Genomic DNA, 13,298 nt, shown 5'->3' with positions numbered 1-13,298 from the left:
GCTATATTTTTTAAAATCTGCAGGAATAGAAACTTCAAGTGTCTTTTTCTGTGAGGTCTAGACAGGAAGACTGCAACATTTCTACCATCTTGGGGTTTGAGAGTAACAAAAATGAGTGTAGGAGCAGTGAAGGCATAATGTCTGCTGCAGAAGTTCAGCAAAGATTTGTTAGATGAATAAGGTCACCAGAGTGTGTGTGTGTGTGTGTGTGTGTGTGTGAAATTCTAACACTCCAGGCATTTTTCTCTTTGTCTGGATTGTACTGGAAGTCATGATCTAACATTACAGATTTTTCCGTCTTAATATATGGTTATTTGAAATAATTTCGTAGCAATGTAGCCCGAGGTCTGTACTACTTTGCTTACTAATTAATACTGTTCTTTTAGGCTCTTGCTTCTCAGAAAGTCTTCAAAAATTGTTTCTTTCATTTTCCCAGACTGATCCTGTATAATTCTTATTCAAATGATTTCTACATTCTTTTGCACATAACAAGACATTCAAAATTATATCCAGGGAAAGGAGACTTAATACGGCCTATGATTGCTAACATTTCTTCAGAGAAAGTGTGTCACACTCAAAGAGATTGGAACACTGACTGTTTGGCACTTTAGGTCCTAAAAATAGAGAATCCTCAGCAATTTACCCCCCTCGTTCTTCCCTTAAATTCTAAAATTGCTTATTTTGTTTTGTTGTTTTTGTTTTAAATTTACTAAGAGTCTTGTAGAAATACATAGTCCCTTGACAAAGCAGACCCTGCATCCAGTTTCTTCTGGATTTCCCTTTCTCCCTTCCTCTTTATTAGACTAATCCTTTCTCTTTAAGGTTTAAGATTGGTTTAAGATACTATATTCATTCTCATTTAAGAGTTTCCCTTATGCTTACAGGATTTGTTTTATATCCTAAACATGCAGATCTTCTGTTGTTCTATGTCCTTTTACTTGTACATGATAGATTTATATTCTAATATTTAAGGATGAAGTACTGTTTTTTTAATTTTTATGAACTATTATGTGATTTCTCAACTGTAATAACTTAGTGCCCATAAGGCATATCAATTATAGTTGGTTCTTTAGTTGGTATATAATTGTGTGTTTTCTTCTGTGGATTAGCACATTTTGAGTTATTAGAGTTTTGTTTTAGGATAATGTATTTTTTAAAGCTTACATGTTGGTGGTTCAGTTTTGAATCTGTATAAGGCATATCGATACAGGTGATGTTAAGATTCTGGAAAATCACAAAATCTGTTTCTTCAAGTTGAGGCATACAGAACATATTCTCCCTAGGTCAAAGTCAAACTGATGGGGGCATTTATAGACTCTGAGTAACACTTTTTAGAGAATTTGTCGATTTTGGGGTGCATTTTAAGAGATGGTGTGCATGGTTTGGGGGAATATCTGAGTTAAGCAGCTTCAAACAACAGATTTTAGTAGATGGTTTTTGAATTAAGAAGAGTGATGTGTTATTTTTTTTTCTCTCTTTGCTTGCCCTCTCCATTTTGTTCTTGAATATGTGCTACCCTGGTCTTGTTGTTGAATGAGACCTCTTATAAAATATCTCTGAAATCCCTGGAAAGAACTCTGTGCCAGAATATTTACCTGGCAAAATAATGATTATGGATATGTTCATATAAGCCGCTAGTTTTTTGCTGAATCCAGAGACATGTGTTCTCTGTGCTTCTACCTGTTAACTGCCTTTTCAGTATTCATTAATGCTTTCATTATTCGTTTATTGGGCATTCTGCATTTGAAGTGAAGTGAAGTGAATTGTTTTTATTTATTTATATGCTGTTGATTCAAGTTGATGAATTTAGAAATTCTACCTCTAAAATTTATATAAACCTTCACTTTTCATAGATCCACCATAAGCAGACTCATAAACTTCATTATGTATTTGCCATATTGTAAATATCAAGCCACAGTATTCTGGAACTGGTGGGACTTCATAAGAAATATGTTTCTTAGATGAGAAGAGAAAGATCATTTATTCTTTTTCTAAAGATATTCAGATACCGAGTTGTTTGTTTTTTGAGAAGCTAAATTTTTTTCCCAGTGTCTGTATCCTTTCCTCCTTTACTTAAGTCCATTTCTTTTTCTTTTTTTTATTGTTTTGCAGGAATGAAGTAAAATAAGGATTATTTATGGTAGTTGTGAAATGGGGTTGGTAGCTCGGAATCCTGTTACTGAAAAATACTTCTAAAACAAAAATTCCTTGGGTTATAAATACTTCTAGGCTGTCATCTATAATATTTGATAAACGAATGTTCTGGTTTCACAAAGTTTGAGCAGTATCTCAGTGAGATTTGACCTGCCACTTTTCTCTGTAATGCTGGTAATAAAAATACCAGATTATCTTCAGATATTATGGCTTTGCATGATTGGTTTCAAATGTTGGTTGATTGCATCTTGATAAAGCTGGTAAATATTAATGGTAATTGACTGTGATTTTTATTAGTTTCTGCTTACTTTGTAGACAGCAGAGAACTTGTGTGTATGTGAAGTGTTTGCTGATAGTGAATGTGGAATTGGGAGGGAAAGGTAAGGAAGAAGTCAAATTCTTTATTCAGCTATCAGAGTGAGTTAGTAAAAATCTCCATTAAGGAAACTGTAAGAAAGGAACAGTCTGTTCACCTCCCCTCCAGGGCATCATATGACTTATATTTGGCACTTTTTATCCTTTATAATACAAGGTAGAAGCAAATTCTGTTCCTAGAAAAAGTCTTCATACTTTAAAGTTGTGAAATAGTTGATTTTATGGTGGGGCACATGTATCAGTGTGTTAACAATAAAACCCCTGGCTGCATTAGAGAAGAGAATCCACAAGAAGTTGTTGCCAGTAGGAATTTGTTCTTACTTGAACTCATTTAATAGATGTATTCTACACATTCAATGCTATAATGTCTATTTTAGTGGTTTATTAAGGAAACTTAGAGATTTTATTTTATTTTTTTTTTTTTTAAAGATTTTATTTATTTATTTATTTGAAAGACAGAGATCACAAGCAAGCAGAGAGGCAGGCAGAGAGAGAGAGGGGGAAGCAGGCTCCCTGCTGAGCAGAGAACCCGATGCGGGGCTCGATCCCAGGACCCTGAGATCATGACCTGAGCTGCAGGCAGAGGCTTTAACCCACTGAGCCACCCAGGCGCCTCCGGAAACTTAGAGATTTTATAATCCTAATTCCTTGAAGGATTAAATTTTGTTCACTGTATTTAGAAAATACTTAAAAATATTAGTTGATTTGGAATATGGAAACTAATTACTTTTTAATCGCTGTAATATTATTTTAAGCATAATTTTATCCTAAAATTAGTGGAACTTTCTCTAAAATAGGTACAGTCAGTTTGGTAGTGAGTGACTTTTGTTTCATGTACCTCTAGTCAGTTCATTTTCATTTTCCTGCTAAAGAGATTGTTTTGACTTGCACAAATATTTGATTGTAACATCCTCTATATTTGTTGTTCACTGCAGAATAAGCACCCTTCCCTTTTTTACCCTTACTCCTTTTTGCCTCGTGAAGCTTACAGTTTGGGGAGAATATACACATTAAACTATTAGTTGAATGTGTGAGAGTGTACTATAGTGGTTACAAAGGGGGAGCTGTAGCAGATTGCCTGGATTCATATCCCATCTCTGTCACTTATCAGATAATGGAACCTTGGGCACATCAGATATATGACCTTAGGCGTGTTATCCAACTTCCCCATTTCTCATCTGAAAATGAGGACTACACAAATAAATACTTGAGGATTACGTAAATCAATACATTTTAAAGAATTTAGGGCATATTGCCTGGCACATAGTAAGTCAATGAAAGTTATTTTTTGTTATTGTATGATTGTAGTTTTGGTAAAGCATTTTCAGTGATTGTAAATCAGGAGCCCTAACTTAGTGTGAAAGTTTCAAATGGGAGAAAGAACATTCTAAATAGAGGTATCAGCATATACAAAAGCCCTGAGGTGGGAAAGATCTTGTGTTGTGTGACAGCAGTTTTGTGGTGGCAGGGGAACTGTGGAGAGAGTTAAGGTCAGAGAGTTTACATGGGACCTCGTAAGCCTTAATATTATTTTAGGAAGGTGTTGAGGCATTTCAATCAGTAGGACTACAACAATTACATTTTTACTTTAAAAACTCACTTTGGCTAATGTGGTAGAGTCGATTTGAAGGGAATAAGAATTGGGTTAATAAATAAAGATCTGTTTGGAGGATATTGGAGATGCTTGTCCTAGGAAAGATGGATAATGTTGATAAATATTTAAAGTCAGTCTAGTCATCTTGAGTTTTAATTGATCATAGAAGGTACAGATGGCATTTTGCAGAGATTAACATGAATAGGAGTAACTCTGAATAACTCAAATTAAGCTGAGGCATAAGTTTTGTTTGTGATTTTGAGATAATTACTGCCAAACAGTCACATTAAGGTCATGATCTCAGAAATCTTCGTCTCTATCCTCTTGGTAGGAGAAATTAACAAGAGATGAGAACGAGAGAGTGAGTCAGTGTAGTGGTTATTAGCATGGCACCATAATAACTAGTTAGACAAGGGAAGTCTGACTTAGTTCATCACCTAGATTTTTGTACTTGCTTTTCCTGCCTATACTGTTTTCCTCTTAATCTGGCACTGAAGTCTAGGCCTACTTTTCCTTATCACCTCTCATCATTCTTCTAGACTTCCTAGTCTTGTTTCTTGGGCTTTCTCTCACTTCTGAGAACTTGTGCATGCTGTTTCTTATTCTACAAGTTTGCTTCCATCTCCCACCCCACGTACTTCAGCTTTTAAATTTTTTAAATCTTTTTTAATCAAGTCTTTGTTCAGACATTGTAGTCTGAACATCTTATAGTCAATTTCCCTCAGACACAGATATTCCCTTATTTGTGTTCCTAAAGTACCTGTGCAGATTTTCATATCGTAATTGTTTATTTGTAGATACGTTTCTCAGCTAGACTGTGACGTTGTTCAAGACTTGGAACTGTTACTTATTCAGCTTTTGTATTCACTACCATAATTTAAAAAAAAATTTTTTTATTTTATTTATTTGAGAAAGAGAAAGAGCATGGGGGGGTGCAGGGGGAGAGGGAGAAGCAGGCTCCCTGCTGAGCAGAACTCCTCCTCCCTCCCCCCTCCCCCCCGCCCAACATGGGGCTCCATCCCAGGACCCTGGGACCAAGACCTGAGGTGAAGGCAGATGCTTAACTGACTTGAGCCGACATGCCCCACATTATCACAATTTTTAGCATAATTCGTATAGTATTTCCTTAGCATGTTCATTGAAATGTGAAAGCAGACCAGTCAGGAGACTAAAACAAACTAGTTCAAAGCTTAAACTAAGATGATGGTAGAAAGAATGGCAAAAACAGATGTGAAAGCCATTTTGAAGAAAGGATAGAACTTGGATGTACAGAACAACGCAAGAGAAAGTAACTTGGAAAATCAGTTTTAAATATTAACTGATTTAGTTTATTAATTATAATTCTCAGGTAGAAATGTTTAGGGGTACTTTAAAATTTGCTGCTAGAACCTTGAGTTACACCTGGAGATAGATTTTGAAACCAACCTACATTTGTTTACTATCAGGAAAAGGACCACTCTGCCATGGATGTGTTTCTGTCCCTGGGAATAGGATTCCATGCCTGGGCCAGCATTTGCCAGCAGTATAGACAATAAATGATTTCAGAGTAAGTTCCTCTCCAGAGGCCTTGCTGAAGGAAATAATGTGTAAGATTAAATATCTTCCTGCCTTGGATATGATATGAGTCTATTTTTTACCCTTTCCTATGTGTTTTTTTCTGTATATGTATATACACATATATACACATATATTTTCAAGTTTTCATTTATAAAGTGTCCTACTTTTGTTTTCCTGACTTTTTATAAAGTTCTAGGCTTTGCTTTTCATTCCTTCTGTTCTTTAATTGTCATCCATCCCACCTGGAGCCTCTTTACTAATCTTTGAAGTTACTCGTTTAGATCATCATAAGTTTGGGGTTTTGCAAATTCTTTTTTGGTGATTATTCTGATTTACTGCATTTGAGCTTGAAGTACTGTACCTTAGGAATTCATTGCTAGTCCAAATTAAATTATGAAGAAGTATACTGGAAAATCCAGCCAACTTGGTGCTTCCATTCTGCCTGTCACTTTCATCCCCATCTCTCTACTACTTCATTTTGAGACCAAGTCTTTTGCGGGGTTGAGGGGTGGCATTTGGAGGGTTTAGACTGATAGAAAGGATTAGTGTAAGCTAACCTATGTATATGCTTTCTGATTAGAGTTTGTAGAATCAAAGGAAAGATAAAATGTCTTTAATAAATGTTTTAGATCTGTTCAAAAAAAAGCTTAAGAAACTGCTTTTGGTGTATACATATGTCATATCATATTCTTTCTTGGTGAAATCTCACTTTTTACTTCTCCATTGTTACAACATCGGGTATAAAAGTCAAGAGAGGAGGTGTCAGTTAACAAAGTAGATGTAAACCCTTGCTATGTTTGCTTGAAAAAAGCTGACAAATTACATATACCAAAGATTCTATGGTATATATAATGTAAAATGTAGTATGATTTTATTTAAAATTTTTTTAAAATTTTCATTTACCAAGTTGACTTTACTATATTTGGTATTACCAATAATTTCAATACACTGTTGATATATCCTCTTAGAAATTGATAAAAATTGATTTCTAGATTCCTTTGATTCTTACTTATTCTCTTTTAGGAGATAATGTGAGACCTTACCCTTTGGTATCATCTATTCATCCATCCATTAGTGTGAGGTCTCTCTCAAAATAGATCCTTTTCTAACCATGTCTCACCACTTCTGCCACTACCACTGTAGTCTAAGCTACTGTCCTTTCTCACCACCTGCTTTTCCCTTCACTCTTGCTTCCTCTTTTGTCCATTAGTTATAGAATAACTGCAATGGTTAAAAAACAGATACCTGCCAAATTATGTTCCTGAAACTATCCCCAAGCCCTTTTGACTTCTAGCTCACATAGAATAAAATCCAAAGTTCCTTAGGGCCTGCAAGGTACAACGTGATTTGGGACCACCAGTATCTCTGACTTCAGTTTCTCCTATTCTCTCTTAAGTTCCTACTGCTTGAGTCACACCACTAAGGATCTTGATGTTGCCTGTCTGTCGAATGTTCTTCCCACGGGTCTTTGCCTAGTTGGTTCCCTTACTTCTCTGCCTGACTGTTATCTTCATAGTTTCATCTTTCGTGGCTAGTCTAAAATGCTTTTCTTACCCCATTGCATCATTCTGTGTGGAATAAAGCACAGGCCCTTAAAAATGGAATAAACTAGCTTTTGTAAGATACTTACGATGTTGTTCCGTCCTTTTCTTTTTTCTTTCCTTCCTTTCCTTTTTTCCTGTTTTCCTTTTTCCTCCTTTTTTGCCCTGGATCAGATAATTCTTTGTTTCATCTTAGAACCCATTCCTGGACTTGTGTTGCATTTGGAGCATAGAATATTAACACTTTTAACTTTTTTTTTTTTCTGAAGTCACATAAGAATAATTAGTATTTTCACTGATACGTAATTTCTGTGTTGAAGCACACAAAACAGAAATGAAATTCTGCATATTTGTGTTTTCTCCTCTCCCCTCCTTCCTCCTTTCCTCCCTCCCTCTTGTTCTCTCCCTCCCTCTCTCTCTCACTCTCTCACAGACACACACACAGCAGCAAGTGTAGGAAAATCTTGTATTAATGAACAAACATTTCTACCTTCCTCTGAGACATTACTTATGTTTAGTTTTACTTTCAAACAGTGAAGCCTCTTATACAATATTAGCACGAAATTTTTTATTCAATATACTTAATTTCAATTTTGGAATTCTAGGAGTCTATAATTGGTTTTGATGATAAATGTTATACCAAAATTGTCAAACGAAGAGTTTGCTTTGTATGCATTGAGTTGATTTATGTGTGTATGATTTCATGAGAGGTAACCATGAGATTCTCTTGAAATTTTACTGAATTTTCTAGGTAACATGCCATTTCCCCAAGTTTATCCTTTCTTAGAATTCAGTAATAATGGTCCTTTAAAGAGAATTAAATGTATCCTTAACTTTTTCAAAATAAACTTTTAAAATCTCATCTGTGAAGAGTCTTAGTTTGTAGACTAAAGTGCTTTTTTCCACTGTTAATTTTCTGTAGTAAAACTCCCTAAAAAAACACTTCTTTTTCCTGTTAAGGGGTACTTATGGGGTTGGTGGATAGGCATATAGGATTCTACTCTCTGAAATTACATTCAGAATTACAGAAGAATTTTTATGAGATTTACCAGGGAGTCTACTACTAAAAAAGATTAAGTATATTCTAACAAAATAATAAGCCCTTTAAAAATAACTTTCTGTATTTCACACCTAAGGAGATTAATAGCCCCAAAGCGTACAGCAAAACAGTGTCTAAGTTGTCATCAGACCATTGCTGATATTTAACTTAAAAACTTTCTCTCAGACCTCAAAAGGATGAATGGTTAAATATTTGTTCTTAAGAACTTAACAGGGACCTTAAGATATAAAAGCAATTATTAAATAGCCTGATGCTTTCAACAAACTTGCATGTCAAATTTGGTTATTAAAAACTGTAGCTTATCAGTTCACCATGTCTACCGATAAACAGTAGTAACTACACTGTCTTATTTTGAAATGAGAAATAAAAGGAATTGTTTGTTTCTTAGTGATAATTGAAGAAAATACCCTTATTCACAATGAGTGTATAAGACAGATGTCAAATTTGATCTGAGTTTTCCCCCCAAATTTTTGTGAAAAGATGTAGTCACCATGTATTCAAGTCTTTACAGATGTCTTCCATCATGACATTTCACCTTACTTTGGACTACAAGGTACCATTGTTGGGAGACATATTGACAATAAACAAAATAGTCAGTTGATAGTTTTGGAAACTTTATTAAAAGGTCATCCTAAGGAAGAAAATTAGCGCGGGCTGCCTCCCTGGCTGAATTAGTAGAACATGCACTTTTGATCTCAGGGTCGTGAGTTTGAGCCTCACATTGGGTGGAGAGATTGCCTAAATAAAAGAAGCATTAAGACCATTTTCTAGTATTGCCTTAAATTTAGTAATTATTTGCATTGGTGTGGGCTCAAAATTATTAGTATTGGATGTGGGAAAGATTGAAAGGCAAAAGAGTAATAAGCAGGTTATATAATAGTCATAAACTTACATCAAGATGATAAACATCACTGTTATGAGTGGGTATTTGTGGCTTGAGATAAAGTTTCTAGTCTGCCATTATATGTTGACTCAAAAAGTGCTGTATCTCAATAAACTTAGATTGTCAGTAAAGATGATAATGCTCTGAAAAACAGATCATTTACAAAAGACAGTGATATCAAAGATATGTGTGAAGATTTTGAATAATTAAACCTAAAGTTAATTTTTAAAATTTTCTGTGGGAAAATTTTATTTGAGGTTGCAAATTCTCAAGAAAAGTGGTATATATTTCTTTAAAGTAAGTGGAATTATTGCATATGATAGGCTTTGTTAAGTTTCTTCTCTTGCTTTTAGAGCCTGAAAGCAAAAATTTAATGTTATATTCTTATAGTTAGTTAGATTTATGACTTTTTCACATGACCCATTAGCCCTTCCTTAGTTGGTCTGTTTCTTTATCTTAGTATTGTTTCCTTCATTTTCTGTTTTCCACATAGGAGTTTCGTAAAGCTTGACATTTTCTGAAATATTATTCTTGATAAAAGCAATATTTTTGTTTAGGTGACAAACAGCATGTTTGGTGCTTCAAGAAAGAAGTTTGTAGAGGGGGTCGACAGTGACTACCATGACGAAAACATGTACTACAGCCAGTCTTCTATGTTTCCACATCGGTCAGAAAAAGATGTAAGTTAATCAGTTATATTGTGTTTACTCAGCAGTGAATGTTTCTTTCTGGTTCTGGAAGAGCAGTATATGAATTGCAGAATACCATGTTTGGTCGAGTGACTATGTTTTAGGCACAGTGCTAGGCCCTGGGGATACAAAAATGATGAGCTTACATTTTAATGGGAGATAAAATGTCCTGTGATTCTGAAGTTGGGATATGGTAAAACTGTGGAAGCCCTAAAAGACAAGAGGTAAACATGGTATTACATCTAGGTCATCAGTTGTTTTTCTTAACTTATTATTTTTATATTAAGTAGGCACATAGAGTAGAAAGCAGATTTGCAAGATTTAACGATATAATGGCAAAATTAAATGAAACTTTACCGTTGCTATTGAACCTTCAAGCTGTAATCATAAACTTTAGTTAGTAAGAGCATCTCCTGTTCAGCTGTAGGAATCCTACTATAGAAACATTTTTGAAAAACTATATTCAGAACATTGAAGCTGTTATATAATAGAGGTGTCGATTAAGTGCCTTGGAAGGCTAATAGTTCTGTAATCCCATTTGGAATGAAAGGATTTAACACAGCCAAGACATAATTAGCAAACTGATAAAATATTTTTAAATAAATTGTTATTTTCAAATTCTTGTAAGCCTTTTAAAAACAGTATACATGATATACTGTAGTAGTCAAACCAGTTACATTTTTGTACTTTGTATCCACACACCTTTTTTCTCCTTTCAGCCCTTTTTATAAACTTGGTATTCCTAATTTCCCTACCTATATAACAGTCTATTCTAGTTATTAAGCTATTGAGATTCTTACTTATGTTTAAAGCATTTATAAAATTCTAAAATATGTAACAACTGCTCTTATTTTTCATTAAAGTTGATCATTAGTAAATCACTTCCTGTGTCTTAGAATTCACAGATTGGCTTATTTAGATTTAGGATTTTGGTGAATTTTTTTCTCCTCCTGTTGTGCTGTTGTTCCCCTTTATTTTTATTTGAAAATTATTTCATTTTGTCAATAATGTATCAGTTGTGTTATTAGGGCTCTTTTCAAAATATGTGGTGATTTTATAATTAGTGTGCAGTTTAATAGCTCCTTGAATAATGTCATCTAATTAATTTTCTGTTGCTTTACTAACCATATAGCTATTTGTTCTTGGATGTAAATTATAATTGAATTTGTTTTTACTGAAGTTTCTATGTTTATGTGTTCCTGTGTTGATATTGTAGTTAAAGAATGTCATGTTGCTTGTAAAAACTATAAAACTAATCCATGCGTGTATTACTGTGATTGTATAGTACAAGTTAAGTTTGATGGAAAAAATGGTAGTGGAATATTACTTATTGATGAAAAGTACTCATTCTGATTAGGAAGATACAAAACTTTCAAACTGAAATCTGGAATAAAGTATGTACAGAGAATGACAGAGATGTCTGTCTTCTAGAGAGCAGAAAAACTGTATCAGAGGTTTTTAGTCAGAATGATTAAATATACTTATATATGTTGGTTATCATTTCTGTTTAGTTGTCACAAGAATAACACAGGATGATTTTCTTTACTAAAATTTTTAATTAAGAAGGTAGTAAGACATAGAGATTAAGAATTTAGGGTCTAAAGCCTTACCCTTATGTGTATGGATCTTCGCTGGGCCTGTTGGCAAGAACTCCAAGCCTCAGCCTTTTCTTCTTTAAGCTGAGAATAATAATATAATAGCTACTTAAAAATTTCTGCTGCTGCTGCTACCTTTTTTGTAACAAAATAGTATAGGGACAGTATTGCGGATTTTAGAAAACATGCATGAGAAGGGAGAAGAAAAATTATCCTTCATTTTGCTGATCAGAAATAATTTACTGCTAAAATTTTAATTTAATACTTTAAATATTTTTATTTTAAAAATGTTATGTAAATCTCTGGGACATGTCTGCATATTTTCCACTAGAAAGTTTATACCAATTTCTACTTTCATCAGCTATTACCTTTAAGTCTTTGCAATATACCAAAAAAGGCTTATTGTTTTAAAATACATTAAGACGGGTCCCTGGATAGTCAGTGGGTTAAGCATCCACTCTTGATTTTGGCTCAGGTCATGATCTTGGGGTCATGAGATGGAGCCCTGCATGGGGCTCCATGCTAGGCATGGAACCTGCTTAGAGAGTCTCTCTCTCCCTTTCCCTCTGCCCCTCCCCACCTTAAAAAGTACATAAAGATGTTGCTAAATTTACGCACACTCAATAATGTATCTTTTCCATGTAGTTACTGGCCATTTATATTTTTCCTTTGTGGATTACCTATTTTCGTGCCATTTTGTTTTCTCTTGATATGGTAAGTCTTGTTTATTTGTAAGTGTTTTCTATAAATTAATGGTCTCTTGTACTTTGTTACAAATATTTTCCCAGGTTTTTCTGCCTATAGTTTAGTGAGTGGTTCTTTAATATAGAAATATTTATCATTCTTACTAAATTTGACTCATCAGTCTTTTTATATTTGTGGTTTCTGTTTTTGAGATCATACTTAGATTTTTTCCATCTACTTTCTTGTAGCATTTTTGTGCCTCATTCTTCAGATATAACTTAGCTGCCTTAGATATGTATTTTGGTTGTGGTGCCTGGGTGACTCATTCGGTTGATTAAGCATCTGACTCTTGATTTTGGCTTAGGTAATGATCTCAGGGTTGTGAAATTGAGCCCTGTGTGGAGCTATGTGTTGGGTGTAGAGCCGGCTTAAGATTCTCTCTCTCCCTCTGCCCCTCCCCCACCAACAATCTCTCTCTGTCTCTTTCTTCTCTCAAAAAAAAAAAAGGTATTTTGGTTTAAGGTGTGAATATAATGGTGCCCAGTTCTTTTCCCTGTATTCTTCCCCCACTTTCTCAGTGAGCATGTCCAATATCTAATTGTCCCAACAATCAGTTATAATTTAGATCACAGGTTAGAAAACTTTTCCATAAGGGACCAGATAATAGTATATTATGTGGGTATTTATATAACCATTTAAAAAGTAAAAAAAAATTCTTTGTTCATGTACCCTACAAATACAAGCAATGTGCTAGGTTTGGCCTGTAGGAAGTAATTTGCTCACCCTTGCGTTAGAGCATTCCTTTAAGGCTAATTGAAATCCTCCCTTAATATATTTTAATATCTGATGTATTCTTGGGCCTGTTTCTCAACTCTTTTGTTCTGTTTCTCATACTGATTCTATGGCAGAACTACAACATAGTTGAATTGCTGTCGCTTTATAGATGGTTCACGTCTTAGGTAATGTCTTTAACATCCTTTATAAACATTTATATTGCTGATTACCTTTTTTCAGAAGTCTAGGTCTCCTATTTCTGTTCTTTATGCTTTTTTAATAAGTAGGGTTTTATTTTTGTTACTTTTTTCTGATTTGTTTTTTAATGATATAGAGAATACTTTGTGTGTATGTTTATTTTATAACCAACTACCTAACAAAACTCTTAACTA

The 13,298-nt window shown here is 34.2% G+C and overlaps 1 protein-coding gene across 4 annotated transcripts in view; it reads left to right on the top strand.

The window, feature by feature from the left end:
* CNOT2 (CCR4-NOT transcription complex subunit 2) overlaps positions 1-13,298 on the top strand; it is a 118,499-nt gene that overhangs the window by 63,228 nt on the left and 41,973 nt on the right. For 3 of the 4 annotated variants that reach the window (XM_080811192.1, XM_080811191.1, XM_080811193.1), the window contains one exon: positions 9,722-9,844. In XM_080811192.1, the coding sequence (XP_080667318.1) occupies positions 9,722-9,844 (123 nt within the window). Of the gene's footprint in view, positions 1-5,566; positions 5,670-9,721; positions 9,845-13,298 lie in introns of those variants that run through there. The other variant, XM_080811194.1, reaches the window with a different exon arrangement.

The sequence above is a fragment of the Martes martes genome, assembly GCF_963455335.1.
Source record: "Martes martes genome assembly, chromosome: 8".
Taxonomy (NCBI): Eukaryota; Metazoa; Chordata; class Mammalia; order Carnivora; family Mustelidae; genus Martes; species Martes martes.
This window is presented reverse-complemented; position numbering and strand designations above follow the sequence as displayed.